A 26,642-nucleotide genomic window follows, 5' to 3' on the forward strand; every position below is an offset into this window, starting at 1 on the left:
TGGAGCCAAGGAAGCGACTGTGAAGGAGGAGGAAGCAGGAGGAGGCCGGGTACAGGCACCCAGCATGCTGCAACCCAGAGGCAGCTCCCCACTTGGGAGCCCCCCCTCGGGAGGAGGGGAGAGTGGACCTTCTGACTCAGGGGGGTGAATGCAGTGCAGGCGGTTTCCCTGAAGCACCTGTCAAAACTGGCTTTGAAACGCTGCAGTGATGGAGCCTCCTAACTCCAGGAGGTCCCACTGCTCGGTAGCCCCCACAGGACGTCCCTCCTTACTGCAAATCTGGATTCTTCTTCATCAAGCGTTCAGCCATGATGCTTCCCACCCCAAGAACTACCCTTATAGAGTAGTTCCCTTCCGCATTGCTGGCTGGGGAATTCTGGGACTTGAGGTCCACAAGGTTGGACCTCCCTGCTTTCGGTTCATCGACCCCAGTTCTTTTGACCCTTCCTCCTGGACCGAGTCTCCAAGCCCTCCGCCGTCTTTGTCTCGGCTTCCTGTACTGCGGACTCAACAGCAGAATTGGACATGGGAGTCCAGGTGCGGCCAGAGCCAGTGCTGCCGCATTGAGTGGAGCTATCACTCCCGGTGAGCTTCATTCCACGTTGATGCAGCCCAGTCTATGGTCTATCAAGGCACCAGATCCTTCTTGCCAGCACTACTTTTTAAAAATAGTATTTGTTTTTAAAAAAGTAGTGCTGGCAAGAAGGATCTGGGTCTCCCCTGAGACTTCTTGGGACCCAGAAATTGACTCCAGGATCAGCCAGGCCAGCTAAGCGCAGGGGCGGCTGCGTCCTAGAGGGCTCCAGCAACACCACATCTCTACTTCCACAAATCTGAAAGTCTGCAGAGCTGCCTTCTCTCCTGGGCGATGGGAGAGATTCTGGATTCTGCACCGAAGGCTCGTTAAATGCCTGGAGAAATCTCCCAGGAACACGCTCAGCTCCATCCTCGGCTTCTTTGGGCAGGACCGTGCCAACAGGAGGTCTTGGATCACGCGGAGCCCACTGTCATTGAGTCCCTGGTTATCAGAGGGCAGATAAGACGGTGGGAGAGGTTATCAGAAGGCACACAGTTGCTCCACAGGGCAAGGGAACTTGGGAAGAGCTCAAGGTTGGCCACGTAAGCGGGCAGAGATGTTGGGAAAGAAACCCACACCGCTCTGACCTTCAGCCAAGCGAGCCAGAAGATGCGGCTGCTGGCGGAAGCTGCTGCTGAGCCCCATGGAGTGCCCCCCCCTTGTCGGTAGATTGCCGATGCTGCCAGCCAAAGGATTTCAGCTGGCAGGATCTAGGAGACGAGGCTTCTCTGATATGGCCCCCACCCTCCTATGTTGCATGAGAGCTGGCTGTGCCAGGTGCTTTGGGGGCCTCCTGGGCAGAGGTGGGTTCCTACCAGTTCGCACCTATTCGGTAGAACCGATTCATCAAATCTACCGAACCGGTTAGAAGAGGTCCCACCAGTGGACCCGGAAAGCAGGCCACACCTACAGAAGAGGTTCCAAATTTATTTGAAACCCACCACTGGTCCTTGGATATGATTATTCTACACTATCATGCTCCTATTTATATAACTCAGTGCCTCTGTGAAAGGTAAGGATGACTCCTGCGTTTGTGGTGCAATCAGAACATTGCGTGTGCTGAAGTTGTTTTAACGCAAACCAAAGGTGCCTTTTAAAAAACAAGTTTACATCCTATTCTTATGCATGCCAGTGCTGTGTGTGATGCAATTTAAGGTGGTTCTGACAAGTGTCGTCGGCATCTTCATATCTGGTCACATGGGCAGCAAGACACTCCCACAAAGGAGGCCACACCCACAGAGTAGGTTCGAACAATTTTTGAAACCCACCACTGCTCCTGGGGGAGGTTTCCCTAGAGATGGCTGACCGATTAAAACCTGAACCCCCTCCCCCACCCCTCCTGGGTGTCCGGCTCCTTCCTTTGCCCTCTGGTCCTAATGCTTTCACTTGTCCATGATTCCGTCTGCTGGGCTCAGGGACAGCTTTAATGTTTTTTTCAAATGTTTTTATGCTGTAAGCTGCCCAGAATAGCTGGATAAGAGACGGGAGGGAAATAAACGTCATGGATAAATAGATGAGTGAGCCTGCGTGGCTTTGAGGAGAGTCTCTTCCAAAAAGAGAGAGAACCGTGAATGGCCTCATGCAGCGAGGCCCCCAGTGACAGCCACACGGACCTCTGGTGCTCTGGGCGAAGCCACTTCCGTGTCCGTGGATGGACCGCCCAGCACCATCTCCTCTTTTCTACTTCTGCCTGGTCTCCTCCTAGCTCTGCTGCCCTTGGCATGGGCCCTGCCATGAAGGGTGGGCAGGGGGGCATGAAGGGCTGAATACTTCGGGAAATGAAGGTGCTGAACCTGGGGATGCTGCCTCAAGAAGGAGGGGGCAGCGTTCGAAACCAGGCTTGGACTGAGCGTTAGGGAAACCTCCTGCCTGAATCTGACCGGTTACACCGAGGGGAGCAATGAGAGACAATCAAGGGATGGGAGAGGAGAACTTGGGGATTTTGGTGCGCAATTCTCAGTTGTTGCCTCTCAGGAGTGAAGCACAAGCAAGCATAAAGATCACAACAAAAATTAGGGATATTTTTTGGACGGAGGAAGGAGAGGGAGCTGACGTCGCTGTGATACGACGGACATTCTTGGGGTTCTGAAAACGCTGCCGAAATTCCAGCCACAGGACGGTCCAACTGGACCTAAACCATCCCGAAGAGACGGGGAGGAGGAAGGGGAGAAAGTAAGCGGCGAATATAAATCTACAGTCAAACTGAATTTTTTCCCACTTTTTTTTCCTTTTTATCGTCGGAAGCCTGACTGGACTTTCTAGCTAGCGCTGTGTTAAATGGGATGGCTTTTCTTTTCTGTTTTTTTTGTCTTTTATCTTTTGGACTGTTTGATAACTAAATTTTATTGATTAAGAACTCTTTTAATATTTAGCTGTTTTAAGTGCATCACACTATTTCTTTTTCCACATTCGGCTTTTCATTTTTTTCTAACAAGGCAGAGAATGTAAGACAGAGAGGGAAAGTTTTGGATAAGCAACACTGCCACCTAGAGGCTTTGAAATGTTGTTGCTATTTTTCCTGTGAATGAATGTTTTGAGAAAGGTTCCTCTCCAAGGTTACTAGCTCAGTCAGGACTGATAGGAGAGGAGTTACTTATACAGGTGCTCACTCTGAAATCCCCGGTCCCTGAAATTCTGCCTGGAGAGAATAGATAATAACTGCAAGAGGAAGCCTGCAGCAATCTTTGAAGGCTTTCATTCTATTAAAGTTTCTGAAATTATTTCTCTTTGCTCAGAGAACTTTTGTCTTGCAAGAAGCCTCGAAACGACTTTTCTTTTTCTCTCTTTTTCTACTGCTGGCAGCGTTCGCTTCTTTGGGTTGTGAAGTTGGGTCCCTTATCTGGTTGTTTTCAATGTTTGGCTTTTTCAATTGGATTACGGGGGAGAAAAGATTGAAGATTTTTATTCTATTTTTTGGGTTCTTTTTTCTTCTTACATTTTTGATAGTAGACTCTTTTTATCTTTTTTCTACCTTGGACCATTCTATGGTCACTTTGGATTATAACTGATTTTTCTTTTCTTTTTCCTTTTTATCTCTGACCACTCCATGGTCACTTTGGACTAAAATTGACTCTTTCTCTTTTTACCTTTGACCATTCCATCAGCACTTTGGATTACAATTGATTATTTTTTCCTTCTATTTTGGACCAGCCGGTCATTTTGGATTATAATTGATAATTGAACAGGTTACAGGATCTGTGATAGCCTGGGGGAAATTTTGGGCATGGGATTGAATTAGAGAAGTGCCAGAAATTGTGGTCTCAAAACTACAAAATGACAATGTCAACAGCATATAAAGAAAATTTGTATAAGATGTTTTACAGGTGGCATCTACCCCCAACGAGAATAGCAAGAATGTTCAAGAACAAATCAGAAAAGTGTTGGAAATGTCATCGGTTACCGGGTTCATATTACCATATGTGGTGGACTTGTGTAGAAGCTAAGAGATATTGGACTAAGATCCATGTGTGGTTGGAGAAAATGATACAAAAAGACATACATTTTAAACCATAAACTTTTTTTATTGGGAATTATACCAGAAATATACAACAAAGATTTGAAATATTTGATTGTAAATGTTTTAACAGCTGCTAGAATTGTATTTGCAAAAAATTGGAAAAATGAGAAAACACCAAGACAGGAGGAAATTATCAAAAAAATAATGGAATGTTCGGAAATGAGTAAATTGACATTTGAAATTAGAGAACAAGAAGATGAACAATTTTATAAGGTTTGGGATTTATTTACTGTTGTACCTGTGTCTTTAAATCATACTGTAAAATATGATTGGTTGCTGTTTTTCCTTAATCGGCCATAAGGGGGAGCCAGAGTGACTGGTAGCTCTCTCTGTTAGATGCTGGGCTGATATGGAAGTGCCGTGAGCTATTGTAAGTTTTGCAACTGCTAGCAAACTTTGTGTACTGACCTGATTATATGATACTGGACTATGTTATTTGGATTATCCCTTAACTGAATGACATTGAAGACTGACTGTCTTATCCGTGTATAACTTGGACTGTTTGATGGACTCTGATACGTCTTATTTCCACGAAAGTAAAAGCCTATTTAAACTGCATTGTCTCTGTATGCTGGTTTGTGTGTTCTCCAACACAACTCTCACAACGCTTCTCTGAACGCACTCGCTCTCTCAACGGGGAGCTTTCCTAACAGTCGTCGTCATCATCATCATCATCATCATCATCACCTCTCTCTCTCTCTCCTCTCCCCCTTGGAGGGATTGTCGTCCCTTGTGGAAAACACAACAAGGAATTCCTCGGCTCCTTGCTTCCCCCCAATCTCTTTTTGTTGTTCTTGTTGGCCACTGGTGGTCACCGCATATGGTCCTCGGCGATACGCTCTTGCCTGCCACCCCTTTGAAACGTGCAAGGATGGGACAAAACAGCGTGGATCCTTTTATTAAAAACCCCTGTATTACAAAGGCATTTTAATAAAAAGATTGTGATGACATCAGTGCCTCACCAGCCATAAACCTCACCGCACGTCATTGGTTTTATCAACGGTTAGATAAAAAATCATGGTAATGGAAAATATTGAAGATTTTTTTTATTTTAAGAATAATAGAATGATATATGCAATACTATAAGGGTTTAGCATTGTTAAACAGATTTAAATGATGTAATGGAATGATGTATGCGTGAATTCAATATTTAGAATATTCTATTTAAAATTAAGGAATAATAATTGATATACAACAATAAGGTACTAATGTTTATCTATTGAACAATTTGTCATTTGATATATAATTATAAGTGGTGAACATGGGAAGGACGCACAAAATTTTGTAACCAAACTACACGCTATATGAAATGGCAGAAGGTTGTATATGTTTATGTTTGTCTTTGTCTGTTTAAAAAATTAAAAAATCTTTTCAAAAAAAAAATAATTAGGGTTTTTTTCAATTTCCTTAGATCCACACAAAACACAACTTCCTCTGAAGCTTTGGGAAAAGAACGGTGGGTGAGGCCCTCACTGTAAGTTGGCTGAGTCCTTATTCAGCCGGCCGCCATTGCCTGCAGCTCTTCTTTATGGCCGGTGACTCCGCAGGAGAGCAGGAAGGCCTCGGCAGTGAAGGGAAATTCTAGAAGGAACCCATAAAATGACTCTTGTAAGATCTGGAAGAAGAAAAGAATAAGGTGACCACCCAGTTAACGTGGGGTGGAGTGGAGGCCCAACCAGCCTCTCAAGCCCAGAGACCGCACCTTGGATGTGGGGGGGGAGAGGGGGCCCCATAGTGGCCTGTGAGGAGCTGGAGAGGCCAGGAGGATGGACGGTTTTGGGCCAAGAGACATTCAGGTGCTGGACAGGGGGACGTTGAGAATTCTAGTCGCCGTTTGGGGGAAAACCCCCAGGGGTTCGGGACGAGTGGTTGAGAGAAGGGGGGAGAGAAGCAGCTGGAATGAAGCAGAAAGTGAAGGAAAGAGACGTGAGAGAGAGAGAAATTGAACTCAGAAGAAGCGTGAAGACTTCTCATATTAGTTGCATCCGAGGCTTTTGTAAATAAAACTTTCACTTGTAGATATCGTGAGATCACAAGGCTTCATTGGCAAAAGCATCTGAGTTTCCAGAATAAGGACCCCCATTTGTGCTGGCTCTCTGTGTGGGTCAGGATCAGCCCCACTGCCAAGGAGGGGCAGGACCTTCTGTCCATGGAGCTTCTCGATCCTCCAGGTCCTGCTTGTCCCAAAGGGGCCTTTCGAAAGGCAACGGGACTTTCTCAGTTGTTTCCTTGGAAATGTTTCACTTCTCATTCAAGGAGCTTCTTCAGAACGGATGAACGTAGCAGTGACCGAGGTTGGGGGGACGGGTGGGGGACTTGGCCCAGGATCTTGGGGTTTCCTGCCAAGGAGGACGAGCCCCCTCATCATGTTGCTGCAAAATTTGGGCTGGCCAGAAGAGGGAGCTATAACCAAGCCAGGAATCCCGTCCAGAGGTCCCGGATCAGAGCGGTCCCTCGGGATCATTTGCCGGCCATGGAATTCCAGCCAGCGGCCTTCCTTTGATCCTGCTGGGGCTGGGATTGATCCTCTGGGAGACTGAAGAAGGACACCCAGTGCTGTGTTGGGGGGGGGGAGGTTATAACTCGAGCCAGGAACAAATAAAAAAGAAATCCAGGCTGCTGTGAGGAAAGGAGCATTATTCATTCCCCAAAGCAAAGAGGTTTCCCGTGGAGGAAGTGATGGGCAAAAGGACTGTTTGATGGTGTGTGTGTGTCCGTCCGTCCGTCTGTCCTTGGTGTGGGGCTCGAGGGGTATGTGTGCAGGCTGCTTCCTGGGTGACCCTTGAGGGGTGGGTGTGCATGTTGATCTGCAGAAGAAACGGATTAAATCAGGGGGTGTGGATTGGATCTCTGAACTGTGAGTGTTATAATTATGTCTACCTTGTGCTAACTGAGCTTTGTTTGCTTGTGGGGGCTCACAATTTAACATAAGCGTTTAATTCTTATGTTTGCTGTACGTTTAAAGGATTTCAGAGGCTGTTAATCAGTAACCTTTGGGGGGGGCAACATGGGTTAGTTAACATGATTTCCTATCCAATCTTTCTCTCAGTCAGAAACATCTATAGGTTCTTCCCATGGGGGAGGGCAACATGTTGGAGCTGTCCAGGCTCGGGCATCCGGGAGCTTCCGCTGCCAACTCTGGGCCTTTCGGTGCCCCCTGAGGCTGGCACAGGAGGAGCTTCTGGGGACTCCCCAAGAGGCTGGATGGGGCAGGGAAGGGAAGCAAAGCCATCCTCCTTTCGGGCAGCTTTGGGTAGGAGAAGAAAAAAACCCCGGGCCAAGGATTCGGTCCAGGCTTTCGGCTTCTGTCCTGTGTTTGTTTCCCGCCAGGAGTTTCTGATGAGTCTCTGTGTGTCTACGAGATTCACCGCCTGGCCTCGGTTAACAGGAGGTCTTCATTGGTGGTGAAACAGCGCCATCTGCTGCTCTGTCTGCAGACCTTCATTTTCTCTACTTTTCTCCCCTCTTTTTTGAAAAGATCCAGCTGGACCCCAGGATGTGGGCCCTGTTTTCAACACTGAAAGTTGGGGTCAGGGGTGGGTTGCTGCCGGCGTTGCTGCCGGTTCACTATGCGTGTGCGCACAGTTGACGGAATTTGTTCTGCACATGCGCAGAACATGAAAAAATTACTAAAAAACACTGGGGAACCAGTTCTGGGGCGTGGCCAGCCTGGGTGCCTGCCAGTTCTGAAACCAAGGCCAGATTGCCTCTGCCGGTTCCCCTGAACCAGTGTGAACTGGTAGCCAACCCACCTCTGGTTGGGATTTCCATATTTAAAATGGGAAAAATGTTTTTGTTCTTTTGTAAAAATAATGCTCCGTTTTGTTTGAATAAACTTAGTATGGATAGTCCTTGATTTACAACAGTTCTTGTAGTGACAATTCAAAGTTACAGTGGCACTGAAAAAAGGGACTTATGACCGTTGTAGCATCCCATGGTCACATGATCAAATATTCAGATGCTTGGCAGCTGATTCATACTTATGACGGGTGCCGTGTGTCAGAATCATGCCTTTTGTGACCTTCTGACAAGCAGAGTCAATGGGGAAGCCATTGATTCACTTAATAACCGTCTTGTTAACTTAATAACTGCAGTATAGTTCACTTAACAACCGTGGAAAGAAAGGTCATAAAATGGGAAAAAACTCACTTAACAAAGGTCTCACTTAAGAACAGAAACGTTGGGCTCAGTTGTGGTTGTAAGTCAAGGACTACCCGTAATAGCAATAGCACTTAGATTTATATACCACCTCATAGTGCTTTATATCACTCTCCGAGAGGTTTGCAATGTTGAAGCTTTATTTGCCTTTTGGCCCAAACAATCTGGGTCTTAGTTTGACCGACCTCCGAAGGACGGAAGGCTGAGTCCAACTGTACCGGTTAGGATCAAACTGCTAGCAGTCGGCAGAGTTTGCCTGCAAGGCTGCACTCTGACCACTTATTACATAAATAAATATACATATTCGCTCTTCACTTATGCTAACAGGGTAAAGAAATTAATAAGGGAGGATGGAGAACAATTTGTGATCCTGTGACATTAAAGATGCTGTAACTTCTGGTTAATTCTGCCTAAAACCCACCCGTGGACATTATTATGGGGTGGGTGGGGATCAGACAGACTTTGAGAATCTGAATCCTTCAGTCTGCAGAACAAAGCTGCTTTTGCAATGGTGTGTTCAGTTTGGGTGAAGGGCACAGACCCTGTGTTGAACTGGGACAAGATAAGCCCTTCATCCTGAAGAAGATTGATTTGGGTCTATCATATTGTCTGTCTGTCTGTCTCTCTCTCTCGCTCTCCCCCTCCCTCCCTCCCTCCCTCCCTCCCTCCCCCGCACCTCTGTATATCTACTACAGCAGTACTGATAAAAGGGAACATTTGTAGCTCCGTGTGGAAGGAGGAGGGGGAGGACTGTGGGGTCCTTGATGCTCTTTGAGCTTGGTGGTTTTCTTTCAGATGTTTCTTGACCCAACTAGGCAACATCATCAGTGCTGGGAGGTTTTGCTTCCCCTGTTAGTGTTGGTGGGAGGGTTCTTGGGGCTTCCTGGTTTAGGATGTTGTTTGCCGTTAGCTTGTTTGTCTGACTTGGTAGTTTTGGCTAAATGCTAGAGAATCCTGGCGCTCCAAGAAATCAGGCAGATCAAATCAGGCACATAGAGATAACAACATCTCCAGACTGTTAAAAAGCAACAATGGAAAGAGCCCAAAAGGAAACACAAAGACCCCAAAATCTCATCAGCCATCAAGAGCCGAGGTGGCGCAGTGGTTAAATGCAGCACTGCAGGCTACTTCAGCTGACTGCAGTTCTGCAGTTCAGTGGTTCAAATCTCACCGGCTCAGGGTTGACTCAGCCTTCCATCCTTCCGAGGTGGGTAAAAGGAGGACCCAGATTGTTGTTGGGGGCAATATGCTGACTCTGTAAACCGCTTAGAGAGGGCTGAAAGCCCTATGAAGCGGTATATAAGTCTAACTGCTATCAACACCCAGATGAGCAGAAGGTAACACCAAAACTAACATTACACCAACCATCCAAAAGTAAACAACATTCAAATGAAGGAACTACCAATTCAGACGAATAATCCAACCGTCAACATCGCCCTGTTGAAGGAGCCCCCAGGAAGATCCCAGCAACACTGACAGGGCAAGTCCCTAGTACATGAAAGAGGGCGACCCCCCCTCCCTTCTGGCCCTGATGATGTTGCCTAATTGGGTCAGGAAAGATCTGCAAGAAAGCCGCCCAGCTCAGAGAGCAGCAAGGATCTTCCACACCAGCACTCCAGTCTTCTTGATAAGTGTTTGATGAGAGAGATACCGCCAGGTCGAGCAAGAGAGAGCAATCAGCCATGGCCACAAAACCAACACAAGCAGACCTTGGTCAGATTCCTGATTCCAGAGTCCTCTTTGCAGAAGATTTTGGGGCTCGCTAACTGGAGGAGAAGGCCTGCGATACAGTTCCCACACAACTGTTGAAGGGGACCCTTAGCAACAGGGAGAAGTCAAGAATGGGAGGGGGCTCCTGGAAGCCCCCATTGCAAAGTCTGTACCTGGAACTTGCATGAGGACCTGCTTTTGCTTTGGGTGAACTCCACCCTCACCTTTCAACGGGGCCTCCCTCGTTCCCAGCTCTAAAAGTGGAGGCTTCCCCTTAGGGCAGGCAGGGCCTGTGGGGCTCAGCCAATCCAGCCAGAATTCGATTCTTTCTTTGCGGATGGGATCTTGCCAGACTGCAGGCAGAGCCTTGCTAGTCTCAAGTCACTGGAGATACTCAGGAGATTCTAGGTGGTGGCTACCCTGACTCCCCTCCCCTGCCTCCCATCGAGCTCTGGGCTCTCGTGTGACCCCCTTCGGCATTGGCTTCCTTGGAAACGGCTGCTTCGCTGTAGTGCATCTCACCAGCTCCCCCTTCGCAGGCATCATCCCCCACCATTACTTTTGCCACATATTTACTGCAAATATTTTCCGTTTTGAATCGGCTTGGGTTCTGCTACCCAACAAGCCCCCATTTCACCCTTGTGGACTCTTTGGGCAGCTTCCTTAAGCAACCAGGGCCAAAGTCTTACATCCCTTCCCTCCGTTAATGTCCGTGACGCAGCAGGTGAGGGTAGGTGTCCCTTGCTCTGCAGGGGACCTCGGGAAGCTTCTGCCTCACCTCCCTTCCACTAGACCAGTGTTTCTCAACCTTGGCAACTTGAAGATGTCCGGACTTCAACTCCCAGAATTCCCCAGCCAGCGAATGCTGGCTGGGGAATTCTGGGAGTTGAAGTCCGGACATCTTCAAGTTGCCAAGGTTGAGAAACACTGCACTAGACGATGCGGAGGTCATTTCATGGAGGGCCTCCCAACGAGGCGCCCTTGGGAAAGGATTTGGAGCACCCGTGTCCAGATCTCCTTGGTCCTCACGCCGTAGATGACGGGGTTGAGCATGGGGGGCAGGATGACGTAGAGGTTGGCGATGAGGATGTGGGCAAAGAGGGGGATGTTGTGTCCGAAGCGGTGGGTGAGGAAGGAGAATAAAGCCGGCGTGTAGAAGACAAAAATCACAGCAATGTGGGAGCTGCAGGTGCTCAAGGATTTGAGCCGGGCCTCCCTGGAGGAGAGCCGGAAAACGGCCTGCAGGATCTTCGCGTAGGAAGCGGCGATGAGGATCAACTCCAGCACAAGGAAGGAGGCGACCCAAAGGCCATAGAAAACATTGGCGCGGATGTCCGTGCAGGCCAGCTTGGCGATGCCCATGTGCTCGCAGTAGGTGTGGGGCATGTTGAGGTGGGCGCTGCAGAAAGGCAGGCGTTTTGACATGACCGTCATGGGGAATATCAGGCAGGCCGGCTTCAGAGTGATGCCCAGGCATATCCAGACCACGGTGTCTTGGGTGAGGATGGTGGAGTACCTCAGCGGGTGACAGATGGCCACGTACCGGTCGAAGGCCATGGCCAGCAGCACCATCGACTCCATGCCCGTGAAGGTGTGGATGAAGAACATCTGGGCCAGGCAGGCGTCAAACGGGATCCCCCCCAGGCCAAACCAGAAGATGGCCAGCATCTTGGGCAGGGTGGAGACGGAGAGGCCCAGGTCGACGAAGGAGAGCAGGCAGAGGAAGTAGAACATGGGCTGGTGGAGGCTGGCCTCCGTCTTCACCACGGAGAGGATGGTGAAGTTCCCCAGAAGAGCAACCAGGAACCCAGCGCAGAAAGGGATGGAGAGCCACCCATGGACCTCCTCCAGCCCCGGGACCCCCAGCAGGACAAACGTGGGAGAGTAGAAATGGGTGCTGTTGTTGGGGCCCCACATCCTTTCACGGGGGGGGGAGGGGGGTTGATGGGAGTGGCTCCCTCCTACCGTCCAGGCAATCTCTGCCTCCAACAGCTGCACCGTCTCCTCCTGCCAGCTGTGAGGACTCCTGGCCAGGAAAGCCTTGGGGGGTGAGGGAGCCCAGATCTTCCCGGGAGCTGCTTCAAAGGAGCGGGCAGGATTCCCGGGGAGGGGTCTGCGGGAGGAGAAGCAAGAGGCGACTAGGAGGCTGAGCGTCTTCCTTCAAGAGCGGGTGGCATTTATGCCCCCTCCTGAAAGAGCCCAGGAGGGCCTTCCCGCCCAGGGTCTCAAGGGGCCGGAGGCTAATTAGGCCTCCTTTGCCCCAAACGGTCCCTGGTCATCTGGAGAGGCCCTATCCGGGGACAGCGGCCTTCAGGCAGGAGCCAAAGAAGGGGGCCTGTGGGAGGGCAGCCGGTCGCCTGGCCAAGGGGAAGGCTGACCCAGCTTAGTGGGGTCGAGTAATCTGCCCAGAGCCCCCTACAAGCATCCAAAGCATTCAGAGCCCCAGGCAGCCCACCTGCCAGTCACCCTCCTGGAAGAATCACCCCACCCTCCCCAGAGGCTCTCCCAAACGGCTGGGCTGGATCCCTCGGCCGAGATCTCTGCACCTGGAGGGCTGGTGGGGGGGGGGGGAGAAGGCTGCCACTTCCAAGGGTGTTTTCTTCCCTTCGGTTTGTGGCTCTTTGCAAACAGTAAGGTAGCCTCCTCGAGTGGGGGGGGGCATAGGCTGAAAGCCCCCCGGGGCATCTTTCAGAGGGCTCCCTTCCCCCGGAGCCCTGGTGGGGAAGGGGTCAAAGGATAGATGGGCCTCGACTTACGGCCACCGTTGAGCTCAAAGCCTCTGTCGCTAAGGCTGTGTTTTGCCCCATTTTATACCTTTCCTTGCCACAGTTGTCAAGTCTCTGCGGTTGTTCAATTCATCATGTCGTTTTGAAGCAAATCTGGCTTCCCCGTTGACCTGGCTGGTCGTAAAAGGGGGTCACGCGACCCCAGGACACTGTGACCCTCCTAAATATGAACCAGTTGCCAAGCGGCTGAACCTGGATCACCTGACCTTGGGGATACCGTCATCGTTGGAAGTGTGAATGCCGTCATTAAATGAATGGTTGTAAGTCGAGGACCGTCTGAAGTCAAGGAGGCAAACCCAGCCTTGGATGGGTTGGATCGGTTTTAAGCTGGCCATTTCTCCCCCCCCAGTATTTCGAGTGTGTGTGTTAAAGGGGGGAGAGTCCTTTGAATGGCTGCTTGGCCTGTAGCCCTTGGTTCTCCTAAACCCCTTGACCCAGTTGAAGCGTCCCATATATAAGTGGAGGATGTCACGACTTCTTTCCCCCGTGCTCAGGAGACTCACAAAGGCACCGGGCTCTTTTAATGGAACTTCTTCCTCTTCTATTACAGCAGGCCTTTAAGATTGTTTTCAGGGTTCAAAAGTCATAACGGATCCATTAAGTTAGTTTTTCCCCTCTAGTGATGGTCGCCCTTCAAAGGCTTCTTAAGGGATATATTCCTCTTCCAGGGGTAAACATAACAAGATTCCCAGGGATGGATTCTTATACTTGATTGTTAAGGTTTTAATAAACGGCTCCCTTGGACCCTTAAGCAGCTTCAAACTTTCTAAAAACAGCACCGTGATCCCCCTTGGGCTTTATATCCCACTCCCTCCCATTTTTCTGCAACACAATAAAGTCATAATTAAACTTTCTTTCCTAAAGGATGGAAGAAAAACGCATTCATCTTCTTCTTCCAGATGCTTCTAAAGGTTCTCAGTTTTTAAAAGGGGAAAAAAGTGAAATCTAAAACGATTAAGAAGTGGCGTTTGAGCATATTTTGATTTCCAGAAGGCCACGTTGATGGCTATGAACCCTGCGACTCCCAGCTGTTTGCAAGCTGACCACAAAAAACGTTGGTTTCTGCCATCCCTCCCTCCATCCCTCCATCCACCATCCCTCCCTCCCTCCCTCCCTCCATCCCTCCATCCACCATCCCTCCCTCCTTCCCTCCCTCCCTCCCTCCCTCCCTCCATCCATCCACCTTCCATCCTCAGGAAGGCTTCTTGGACTCTGCGGAGAGAGGCCCCCTTTCTTCAGTGTGGTTGGCGATACTATAAAACCTTTGCTTTTGGGTCCCTTTTTCCTTTTCTCCTTCAGTAAAGACAAGATCCCTGATTAAAGGTTATAATTTACGCACTTTAATACATAAGGAGCCCTGGGTGGTTAGAGTGCTGACTCTGCCCACAGCCTGGAGTTCGATCCTGACCGGCTCAAGGTTGCCTCAGCCTTCCATCCTCCCGAGGTGGGTAAAATGAGGACCCAGGTTGTTAGGGACAACAGGCTGACTCTGTAAACCGCTTAGAGAGGGCTGGGAAGCACTGCAAAGTGGCATATAAGCCTAGGTGCTCTTACTATTAATGTTCCACTGCTAGGGGTTAAGGCTGTAGACAACTGGCATTCAGCAAACTCTGATATAAGTGCTCTGTGTGTGTGTGTGTGTGTGTGTTGGATTGATTTGCCTTGTTATGATTGTGGTGCTGATATGCAAACTATTAAGCATATTGTGCAAGACTGCCCACAACATCCATGTTTGTTCCCTAGAAGATCTGCATGAAGCAACGCCAGAGGTGATCGCTTGGGCAGCTGACCTCAACATCCAGTTATGGGGCCACTGCTGGGACCCTGAGATGTTTCATAGAGCATTACATGCATTGTATGGGTTTGCTTCTCCCATGTGCTCACCATATTATTACATGTATGTATGTATGTATGTATGTATGTATGTATGTATGTATTTGTATTACACACACACACGCACATGTATTCGGGTCTTTTGCCATGTAAGATTGAGAGTATCTTGGCGATGTTTCAAAGAGGTCCCACTCGCCATCTTCAGGCTGGTGCCTTCAGCTTCGTGCTTGTGTGAGCAAAGCGTGATCGGAGCTGCCACTATTGGGGGGTGGGTGGAGTGCTGGCTTTGTTGCTGTAAGCGGGTTGGTTGGCTGTGTTGTTACATCTAACTTAGTTGATGGAGTTGATGTATGCAGATTAGTTGGCTGTTTCATAACATCCTGTGTGGCTGAGGTACTGGCTGTGTGGGTAAGGGCCTGTGTGTTGACATCCTGAGCTCTAGTGTAGTGATATCCTGAGTCCTGGGCTGCAACATCTGGGGGGTTTGCTGCGTTGTAACATCCTGAGTCCTGAGCAGATGGCTGTGGTGTAACATCCCGGGCTTTGGTTTGGCTCCCTAGTTTGCGGTCTGGCCCTGTGTTCATGGCGTGTGTCAGTTTGCTTTGTGTGGGGGGTCAGAGAGGGGTGCAGCAGTCAGTGATGCCACCGTGGTTTGGCTTCTGGAGGGTGGTTGCATTTCGTCCATGGGATGGGTTTGGGTTTGAGGGTGATTGTCGGTGGCGCCCTGTGTTGTTTCGGGTCTGGTGTCGGTTTTCGTGGCTGGGACTTGTTTGTTGACTAGGGCTGGTTTCCAGATGTCTGGTAGGCGGGAGGCATCGTCACGTTTATTCATGTTGTGGGGGCGTTTCTCTATTTCGATGGCTTCCATAATTATTCTCTTGTTGAAGTGTTCAGTTTTGGAGATTAATTTGGTTCCTTCAAAATCAATTTCATGTCCTGTTGCTTTAAGGTGCTGGAAGAGGGAGGAAGTTTTTTCGTTTTTCTAACTGCGTTCTTGTGTTCCGTGATGCGTGCTCTGTTTTCCAGAACCTTAAAGCTACAGGACACAAAATTAATTTTGAAGGAACCAAATTAATCTCCAAAACTGAACACTTCAACAAGGGAATAATTATGGAAGCCATCGAAATAGAGAAACACCCCCACAACATGAATAAGCGTGATGACACCTCCCGCCTACCAGACATCTGGAAACCAGCCCTAGTCAACAAATGAGCCCCACCCAATGCCCAGGCTGTTACAACACAAAACAACAACGGACACACAGCCAGCACCAATCAGCACCAATCTACCAATCATGATACAACCACACAGCCAATCAATCCGCTTACTGAAACAAAGCCAGCCCTCCACACACACACACACCAAGATTTATAGAAAGACAGCAGCTCTGACCACGCTTTAAGCCAAAAACGCCAGCCTGAAGATGGCGAGTGAGACCTCGCTGAAACGTTGCCAAGACAATCTCAATCTTACATGGGAAAAGACCCGAATACAACAAGACCAGCATACCTACACCCGTGAAAATCTATGAATAGATATAGATATAGATACAGATACAGATACAGACACACATACACATACACATACACATATACATATACATATACATATACATATGGATATGGTTTTAATGTCCCTTTATGTCGCTATAGATGTTTTGCGAGTGCACCCATTCTGGGTCCAGAGTCCCCTTCCTGAGCTGAACAAGCGCAGGATCCTCTTCCGGATCTCCCTGGTCCTCACGCCGTAGATGACCGGGTTGAACATGGGGGGCAGGATGACGTAGAGGTTGGCGATGAGGATGTGGCCAAAGAGGGGGATGTCGTGTCCAAAGCGGTGGGTGAGGAAGGAGAAGAAGGCTGGCGTGTAGAAGACGAAGATCACGGCCACGTGGGAGCTACAGGTGCCCAGGGATTTGAGCCGGGCCTCCCTGGAAGGCAGGTGGAAAACGGCCCTCAGGATCAGCACGTAGGACCCAAAGATCAGGACTAAGTCCAGCATGAGGAAGGCGATGGTGAACAAGCCGTAGATGCTGTTCACATGGATGTCTGTGCAGGCCAGCTTGGCGATGCCCATGTGCTCGCAGTAGGTGTGGGCGATGACGAGGTGGGGCTTGCAGAAGGGCAGGCGCAGAGTCATCAGCGTGATGGGGATCACCAGGAAGGTTGGGCGCAACACCACCCCGGCACACATCCAGGCCACCCGCTCCTTGGTCAGGATGACGGTGTACCTCAGCGGGTCACAGATGGCCACGAACCGGTCGAAGGCCATGGCCAGGAGCACCACGGACTCCATGCCCGTGAAGGTGTGGATGAAGAACATCTGGACCAGGCAGGCGTCAAACGAGATCCCCCCCAGGCCAAACCAGAAGATGGCCAGCATCTTGGGCAGGGTGGAGGTGGAGAGGCCCAGGTCGATGAAGGAGAGCAGGCAGAGGAGGTAGAACATGGGCTGGTGGAGGCTGGCCTCCGTCTTCACCACGGAGAGGATGGTGAAGTTCCCCAGAAGAGCGACCGCATAGCCAACACTCAGGGGGATGGAGAGCCAGGGGTGGAGAGCTTCCAGTCCTGGCACACCAAGCAATGTGCAGGTGGGAGAATAGAAGTGGGAGGCGTTAGAGGCAGGCGCCATCCCAGAGAAAAGCACCCGGCGTCTGCTGATAAGGAAGAGGGGCCTGCAGGTCCCAGCCCTGGACCTCAGGCATCCCCGATGGGGATGAGCAGCAGCCGTGGAAAGCAGGAGCTGTTGGCCTGGTGTGAAAAGGACCCTGGAAGCCACAGGAAATAACCGTCAGGGAAAGGCAGAAGAGAGAAGGTCTGAACCTCCGGAGGCCCAGGAGGGAAGTGCCCGCATCTCCCCAAAGACGAGTGGAGGGACACATTTTGGGAGGGTGGGAAAAAAGGCTCTCAGAATAGCCATAGCGTTTAGTCTTCCATACAGGGCTTTCCAGCCCCCTCTGAGCTGTTTACAGTGTCAGCCTCTTGCCCCCAACAATCTGGGTCCTCATTTCACCTACCTCAGAAGGACAGAAGGCTGAGTTAACCCTGAGCCAGGCAAGATCGAACTCCTGGCTGAGGGCAGAGTCAGCCTGCAATGCTGCACTCTAACAACTGCGTCACCACAGAATCCCTGAAAGGCTCTGGCCTCAATCTAATTTGCAGATTTTTCACTGAATCCAAATAACAGAATAACCAAAAAAAAAAAAAAAAAAGGGAGAGTCAGAAGGGACCTTGGAGGTCTTCTAGTCCAGCCCACTCCTCAAGCAGGGGACCCTATCCCATTTCAGGCAAAAGGGTGTCCAATCTCTTCTTAAAAACCTCCAGTGTCCCCACAACTTCTGACCTTCCACCAATTAATTGTTCTCAGGAAATTTCTCCTTAGTCCCAGGTAGCTTCTCTCCTTGATTAATTTCCATCTGTTGCTCTCTCGTCCTGCCTTCAGGGGAATAATTTGATCCCCTCTTCTTTGTGGCAGCCCCTCAAATGCTGGAAGAGGAACATCATGCCCCCTTTGGTCCTTCTTTTCATTAATCTCGCCACGCCTGGTGTCTGCTCATCATCATTGGTTTCAGCCTCCAGCCCCCTACCCTTCTTTGTAATGTTGAGAATTTCTCAGCATCGTTTCCTGCCCACACCATTCTCTACTGTAAATGTGTTTTATTTTCCATTTTCATTTTCGTACAGTCACATATATACTGTACAGAACCGGTGCCATATAACATTAAACAATAAACACAGCCGTTCCTCTTGTCAACAATACCCCCCAAAATAGAAACCCAATGTACCTCTTCGACCCTCCATACACCCTTTCTTTCGCCCACCCCATTCTCATGTGCAGCCACATCCCCGATGCACAAGGAATCTGGGTCCATCTTTCTCCCCCTTCCAGTCTACTTTACACATTCCCTGTTTACTTTTGGACCGAGTGCCAGATGGACAGGAAGCAGAAGAATCTAAGGATGGCATTTCCATTACTCAGGAGCTGCCTCAGCCTGGCCCTTGAGATACAGATGTGCCAGGGGGGGGGGATTCACCATCTCCTGCTTTCAGGAATGGCACCTTTAAGCCCCTGCCTAGGCAGGAAACCCTACACCACTTCAGACAAATGGTTAGCCAACATCTTCTGAAAAGCTTCCAGTGTTGGAGCATTCTCAGCTTCTGGAGGCAAGTTGTTCCATAGAACAATTCATCAGTGGAACAACTTGCCTCCATAAATTGTGAATGCTCCAACACTGGAAGCTTTTCAGAAGATGTTGGCTAACCATTTGTCTGAAGTGGTGTAGGGTTTCCTGCTAAGCAGGGGGTTGGACTAGAAGACCTCCAAGGTCCCTTCCAATGCTGTTATTCTAGCCTAACCATAGCACCAAAGTGGCTCTCACAGTGCAGATCCTGTTCGGCTTTTATCACTTATATATCCTCCCCCCTCCCCCGATAAACCCCTTTTGTTTGTTTGTTTATTTATTTATTTATTTATTTATTTATTTAAATATTTTTATTAAATGTTTTGATCTTTAAAAACAATAGGAAAGACACAGCAAAAAATATACAATAAGACAAAACAAAACACAGAACATCCATAAACAATATACAGTCATTTTACAGCTTTCTATATCGGCTTTCCTTCTTAGCGTTTATAATTCTCCCTTCTGCCTTCCTCTCACTATAACCTTGTCCTATAATGTAACAGACATAATATTAACACTTATAATAGTGTTCATTATTTATATCTCTCTATATTTGTATTCTCTATTTCCTGTCTTGGCTTCTGTTTTCTAGCCACTTGTACACTTTATCCCATACTTTATAGAAGTCCGATTCTTCTCTTTCTTCTAGTTCTATTGCCATTTTATCCATTTCTGCATCACTTGTATATCTTTTGTTAGCTTTGGGAGCTGAAGATCAATCCAAGTGATCAGCAGCAATTTTAATTGAATTCAAAATTTAAAATCAAGATCCCTATTTATTGTTTTGTTGCTTAATGTTGCGTTTTAATAGAATGTTAGCCAACTAGAGTCGCCTCTGGTGAGAGAGCAGCATATAAGATTAAAAATGAGCAAATAAACCTGCCCTCCTATCAGGCTGACCCTGCCCTTGCCAGGACCCCTCCTGGCCTCCCCAGCCCTCGCCCTGCCCATTCACCTGGAAAGAGCCCCTGCCAGCTGGGCTCGGCCATGGAAGTGGGAAGCTGGCCGGCCAGAGGGGAAGGTCTTCTGCCCGCAGCTGCATCCGGAGAGGCCAGCAAGGCTGCTCCCTGCCGTCTGCACAAGGAGCAGCTTTTATGGCCCTGGCACCCCCCGGAGTTCCCCCTGGGGATCTCAGGGCTGCTGCGTTGCACAGAGGATGGCCCCTCCTTGGCACTCCTGTCCCCCTAAGGCCTTGGGTCTTCCCCCCCAGGACAGGAGAGTCAGGGCGAAGGAGGCAGGAGGCTGATTTGATAGCAGTCTACTCATATTGGAGGAGCTGCGGCAGACAGGATGGCACCAAGCTATTCCCCAAACCACCGGAGGGCAGGAGTAACAGGCGGAAAGTCATCCGAGGGAGACCCAACCTGGAACTAAGGAGGCAAAGAGAACAATGAATCCGTGGAATGGCTTCTCTCCGGAAGGTTCAGGGGGGGTGTCCACCACTGGAAGGCTTCAAGAGACGTTTGGACGGCCATTTGACCAGAAGAGTAGAAGGCCTTCTCCTTGAGCAGGGGTTGGGCCAGAGGAGCCATTCAGCAGGTTCTGAGCAGTTCTGGAGAACCGGAAGTGGAAATTTTTAGTAGTAGTAGGAGAACGGGCAAATACCACTTCTGGCTGGCCCCGCCCCCCTCTGTTCTCTGCCTCCCAGATCCCAGCTGATCGGGAGGAAATGGGGATTTGGCAGTATCCTTCCCCTGCCACGCCCACCAGGCCACGCCCGCCACCATGCACACCAAGCCACGCCCACAGTGGCCCACCAAGCCACGCCCACAGAACTGGTAGTAAAAAGTTTTGAATCCCACCCTTGGGTTGGGCCAGAGGCTCTCCAAGGTCTTGTCCACTTGGCTTCTTCTGTTGTGGTTCTTGTGACTGTAACTGTTCCCTCTCAGGGCCAGGCAGGTGGGGCAGAAGGGGAAGGACAAAGACTAAGCCAAGCGTGAAAGGCAGCAGATGAGGAGGAGACACAATGAAAAGATTGCTTTCCCTCCTGGTTCTTTAAACTCCAGCCAATCCGGAGTCCCCAGGCTGCCTCCCTCTGCCCTCACCCACCCAGACCTATGTAGACAAAGGGGACACAATGCGGGTAGAAATCAGTGATTTCTAATCTTCTTTACAGCAGTTGCAAACAGCCGTATCCTCGTTCTTTCCTCATTAAAGTGATACCGCAATTCTCCTCTGTCCATATTCAAGTCTTTTCAGTTAGAAAACTGCGTCCAGTTTTGGTCACCGCACTGTAAAAAAGAGACTCTGGAAAGAGTGAGCAGAGAAGAGCAAAAAAGAGGATTAGGGGACTGGAGGATGAAACATGTGAAAAACAGTTGCTGGAATTGGATAGGTCGAATTTAATGAAAAGAAGGACCAGGGGAGACATGATAGCAGTATTCTGATATTTAAGGGGCTGCCACAGAGAAGAGGGAGTCAAACTATTCTCTTATTCTTCTGAAGGCAGAATAAGAAGCAAGGGGTGTAGGACATCTCCCGAACGGAAGAGAAACAGCGTGTCGTTTTGGTGAGATTTTTTCCCATTAACATCTGAGAGAACACCCTAAAAGACTGAAAATAAAGTTAAAGTTGAAGACAGAAAGTGGATAATCGGCGAGATTTGGCCAGAAATTCAAACGGATTGTTTTTATTTTCTTCCTTTTTAAAGTGGGAATTTTTGTTGACTTTTACCCGTTATTTTTTAAACTGGATTGGGGTTTTTCCCCCCTCTTCTTTTTTCCCACTTTTAAATGCTGGCATAAACATTTTCTTATTGACCAAGACCTCTTTCTACTTTTCTCTTTCTAATGTTTTATTGTTTTCCTTTTCTTTGTGGGTTTTTTTTAGTCTTCCTTTGAATCGGGGAAAGGGAGTGTCTAGGGCGGTGTTTCTCAACCTTGTCAACTTGAAGATGTCTGGACTTCAACTACCAGAATTCCCCAGCCAGCCAGCTGTTGATAACTACGCGGAGGAGAGCCTTTTCAGTAGTAGCTCTGACCCTTTGGAACGATCTTCCCGTGGAGATTCGTACCCTCACCACCCTCCAGACCTTCCACACAGCCCTCAAGACCTGGCTATCCCGTCAGGCCTGGGGTTAAAGATTATAATCTGTCCCCTCCCGAATGATGAATGAATGTTGCTTCTATTTTTAATTACATACTGTCTTTATATGTCATTGTTTGTATTCCCTTCCCTATACGTTGTAAGCCACCCTGAGTCCCCTCAGGGAAAAGGGCGGCCTATAAATAAATTTATCTACAATTTATCTACAATCTACAACTTAGCATGAGAACCTCAGTAGTGGCTGTGATTTCTTTTTTCTATTTACCTTTATTTTTTTCTTTTTCCCACTTCACCGCTTCCCCCTTTTAGCCGATTAGAGGCTTTTGGCAGCAGAAGCCTCTAGTCTTTTTGCCCCCTCTTCTCTCTCTTAGCTCAATGCTTTTATTTTTCTTAAAGCAACCGTATTTCTTCTCCTCTCCTTTTTCCTTTTTGATAGATATAACTTTTCCCCTCTCTCCTTTACTTTTCTCTTTTTTTCCTCCCTTTTTCCTTTTGGATTTTTGATTCTGTTTTCATATGATACTTAATTAGATTAAGTTAAAGAAGACCCTGAAGATCATAACTGCCCTTTTCCCCCTCTTACTCTTCCTATTTTTATTGTGACTGATCTGCTAAAATCTTTTGCCTCCCCCCCCCCTTTTTCATTTTTTCTTTTTGCAAACATCTGGAACCAATTGGATTAGGGCTCATAAGAGCCTGAAGACCCCCCCTTTTTTTTCTCCTATTTCTGTTTTTCAGAAGTTTTTCCATTTTTTTTTGGTTTTGTTTTTATTTTAGGATCATTTTTTTATTACAAATACCCTCCACACAAATGGATTAAGGAATAGAAGAACCCAAAGATTTTGTACTTCCCAGCCAATAAGACTCATTAACTTGGTGGAAATGAGTAAAAAGATAACGACTTCCAGCTCTTCAATACCAACTTCCTCTTCTTCACCATCTGGATGGCAAGGATCAATCCAGACGATGTTGCAGCAGGAAAAAGACAAAGAAGGGACACTACAAATGATTTTGCAAGGGATCCAAAAGATAGAATTAAGAACCAAAAATATTGAAAATAGAACAGAAAAAAAACAGATGAGAAAGTTGAGAACATCCACCAAATGATGATGAAATTTGAAGATAGATTCCAGAACATTGAAATAAAAGGATGAACAAAGAGACAAGAAAATTGGAGATATTGATAATTGATAAGTGTGGTCAAAAAAGAGAAAAGTGGAATATTAGGATGGGAGATTGACAGATCAGAATTATACCTCAGATTCCAAAACATAGAAGATGAAAAGGAAGAGAACTTGGCAGAGATAATGATAGAAATTCTCGCAGGGACCTTGGAGATAACCAGAGAGAAGATGATGGATGGCATAGACCAGGTGTATTGAGTCTTTACAAGATATGCAATGAAAAGCAAGCTCCCAAGAGAAGTCCGCATAAGATTTACTAAGAAAACAATTAGGACACAAATACTACAGATGGCAAGAGACAAAACATTGAAATACAAAGACAAAGAGATTGTGATTCTGAAACAGGTACCAAGAAGACTTAGAGAGATAAGAAGAGAATATCAATTTTTGACTAAAACTCTACAGAAAAAAGGAGTTAATTATAGATGGCTGATCCCAGAAGTTTTGATGTTTCTATGTGTCAGATCCTCTCCATTTATTAATTAGGAAAGAAAGACCATGAGACTCCATTCGTAGAAATCAAATGTACTTTTACTAATTAAAAATGGTTAAAGTCAATGCATAGCGAAGTCTGGTTAATTAGGCACGAAAGCAGTTGATATATAGAATAGCCCATTCCCCACCCCTTGGCATCACAGTCCCAGCCCAATCATAAGTCTTTCAAGTGTCAGGTGTGAGATAACTTCAAAAGGCATTACGAAGATGGAATGTCGGTGCCGTTAGTCCAGGCAGGAAGCACCCACGCATGCGTAGTCCGAACAGTTGGTGAACTCCAGAACTTTCCTCCAGCACAATGAGTAACCCCTCCCAATTACCATGCCCTCCCTCCCCGTTTCATGGCAGCTGAAGTGACAGCAAAGCAGAAGCTGACACTATGGCAAGGACAAAGACATAGAATAGATTCAACTGATAGAGCAAAACTATGCTATGCAGAATACTTTAGAGGGAAAGAGGGAGAGACAGGAAAAGAAGAATCATTAATTGAACTATAAGATAATGGCCAGGCTGCGACTGGAAAAGAAGAAGAAGGCGCAGTAGGCGGCACTGGGGATGCTAAAGAAGAACGAAAACCGAGATCTACTAGAGCAGTAAACCCCACCTATAAAACATAAACATGGAGGAGAAAAAATTAATTTCAATAAATATAAATGGACTCAACTATTAAAAGAAGGAAAACATTTCATAAATTAGAGAAATCAAAAGTGGACATAATTTGCCTTCAAGAAGTATACATTAAAAAACAACAGGAACATTTATTGATACAACCTAAACTAGGGAAAATATTTACTACATTGCTGCGATGCAAGAAAAGAGGAGAGGTTCTGTATATTAAGGATACAATTTCAGCAGAGCAAATCTGCTGAATGGAAGAATCTTAATGGTGGAAATTATGGACAATAACAAGAAAATACTTTTAATAGCAATTTATGCTCTTAACGATAGCCAAGAGGAATTTTATAAAAAAAATTACATATTAAAATAATTGAATTGAACTATGTTAATATTTGTATGATAGGATACTTTAATGGAATTGTAGATCAAAATATGGACTATAAAAAAAAAAAAACTAAATAGAAAGACTCTTCCCAAATCCTTTTTTAAAATGACTGATAATAGACTTAAAAGATATATGGAGAGAAAGAAGCCCCACAAACAGACAATATACCTGCTACTCAAATAGACATCTATCATGGTCCAAATTAGATATGATATGGATCTCAATGGAATTGATTTGTGATATACAGGAAATTGAACCTTGTTTTAGCTTCTGACCAATGTTCCCTCTAATTTTTTTTCAGTGTGTGCGGAAAAGTATAGTGTTTGAGCGGCACATTTTCATGCCTGAGCACCTGAATTTTTTTCACATATGTCACCTAAGACAACAACAAAATCAGTATTATTTGAAACTCAAAGTTATGTTTATTCAAGGTACCCGCTTAATTAAAAGCGTTATATAATATCAGTATCACTTAACAACGGTCCTGCTTAGCAACCAAAATGTTGGCTCAGAAAGTCTGGCATTTGAAACAAAAAATAGCCTTTAAAGTTGTGGTGTGTTAGGAGCATTTTTATTCCTGCATTTGAAACACACACACACACACACACAGACAGAGGGAAACAGGAACTTCGAAGGGTGAATAATTTGAAATGGTACTTGGAGAAAATAGTGTAAGTAAAATAGTGCTTTATATAATTAATGGACAGGTTTTTTTTTAATAGTTTCTTTTTACATTCATTTCTGTGTTCATTTTCTTGGGAATGAAATTCCTTGAGGCTAACTTAATTTTTGGAAGAAAAAAAATAATGCCTGTAAACCAGCAAGAAATTTAAGACAATCTTTAAAATTTGTATTCGAAGAATTTAACAAGAAGGCATTTCTGTTTGCATTGCCTATTGCAACAAACATTTCCTATTTTTACTGCCTTTCATTCACCCACTTTTCACTGATATGCTTATACATATTCATTAAGTGGCAGCATTTTGGCAGAGAGCATTGCTTTTTCTACATTACTGTATGAAAATGTCCTGCATCTAAAAATGACTGATCTATGGCCTTATGACTGCTGTGACGAGCCCCCCCCCACCAGAATAACTGCTGCCGCCTCTTCTCCCTCCTCCAACAGCACCACCACATTTCCTGTCCAGCGCTGCAGCTGAGGTGAAGCCGCCAAAGCTCCCGCCGGCGCCCCCGCCCATGGCAGCGGCGGCGGTGCCTGCCTCCCCCTCCGCTCGGAACACCTCACCTAAGCAGGGGTGCTGGCGGGAGCTTTGGCTGCTTCACCTCAGCCGCAGCGTTGGGCGGCAAATCCGGCAGTCTTGTTGGGAGAGGAGGAGAAGGCAGCAGCAGATATTCCGTTCGAGCAGAAAGCAGGGCGAGGGATGGGAGGCAAGAAAAGAGCCTGAAGCGCCCGAAGCAATGGGCTTCCGGAAGGCGGAAAGCGGGGGGGGGGAGATACCGGCAGGTCGGGCGTCCAGGAGAGCCACCTCGGTGCCGCCGAGGGGGGGGGACGCCAGGTGCTGGGCTGCCTCTGACTCGCCCTCTCCATGGCTCCCCAGGGCTGCAGCAAATCAAGCAACAAAGCGAGTTAGAAGGACCACCGTTTTTTAAAAATATATCTCCCAATCTGCAGAAGTCCTTTGCGGGCGGCCAGTTCTATCCGCCTGCAAAGGACTTCCCCACGTTTGCTTTGATAGAAATCTCTGCGTGGCAGTTAGAAACTGCCACGCGGGGGTTTCTTGCCACGTGTGCGGCAGCGCAGCCGCGCACCTTAGAGGGAACAGTGCTTCTGACCCAAGGCCAATGGCCATGGCCCCAAAGGGGGCTTGGCCTGGGTGTGTCTCCCCACCCCTTTAACCTGGGTGAGATGCAGGCAACGGGCCCCGTGATGTCAGTCAAGGAGGCCCCAGAGGGAGGCCTCCTTAGCTTCCCTGTTCAACCACTGACGCCTGCAGGAACTGAAAGTCTTGCCCCTCATTTTGGAAGCGTCTGTCATGAAGTCGTCCATGAAGCAGGCTCTGCTTCTGCCCAGGAAGATCACGCTGGAGAGAGTTACGAAATGACATCGGTGGGCTCTCTGGGAACATTCATCTGGACCAGGGCTCTCCAAGCATGGCAACCTTAAGGCTTGTGGACCAACTCCCAGAATTC

The 26,642-nt window shown here is 47.7% G+C and overlaps 2 protein-coding genes across 2 annotated transcripts; both read right to left on the reverse strand.

The window, feature by feature from the left end:
• Positions 1-10,910: 10,910 nt before the first annotated feature.
• Positions 10,911-11,879, reverse strand: LOC106551870 (olfactory receptor 52J3-like). The gene has a single exon (XM_014070032.2). The coding sequence runs from the start codon at positions 11,877-11,879 to the stop codon at positions 10,911-10,913; it is 969 nt and encodes a 322-aa protein (XP_013925507.2).
• Positions 11,880-15,525: 3,646 nt separating this feature from the next.
• LOC148044230 (olfactory receptor 52E4-like) lies at positions 15,526-17,212 on the reverse strand. Its single transcript, XM_087722003.1, has 2 exons — positions 16,287-17,212; positions 15,526-15,610 (listed from the first exon to the last, which is right to left on the reverse strand). The coding sequence occupies exons 1-2, from the start codon at positions 17,210-17,212 to the stop codon at positions 15,526-15,528; spliced, it is 1,011 nt and encodes a 336-aa protein (XP_087578129.1).
• Positions 17,213-26,642: the final 9,430 nt, after the last annotated feature.

The sequence above is a fragment of the Thamnophis sirtalis genome, unplaced genomic scaffold, assembly GCF_051295495.1.
Source record: "Thamnophis sirtalis isolate CommonGarterSnake01/CBP01778 unplaced genomic scaffold, rThaSir2_p1.2 scaffold_8, whole genome shotgun sequence".
Lineage (NCBI taxonomy): Eukaryota > Metazoa > Chordata > Lepidosauria > Squamata > Natricidae > Thamnophis > Thamnophis sirtalis.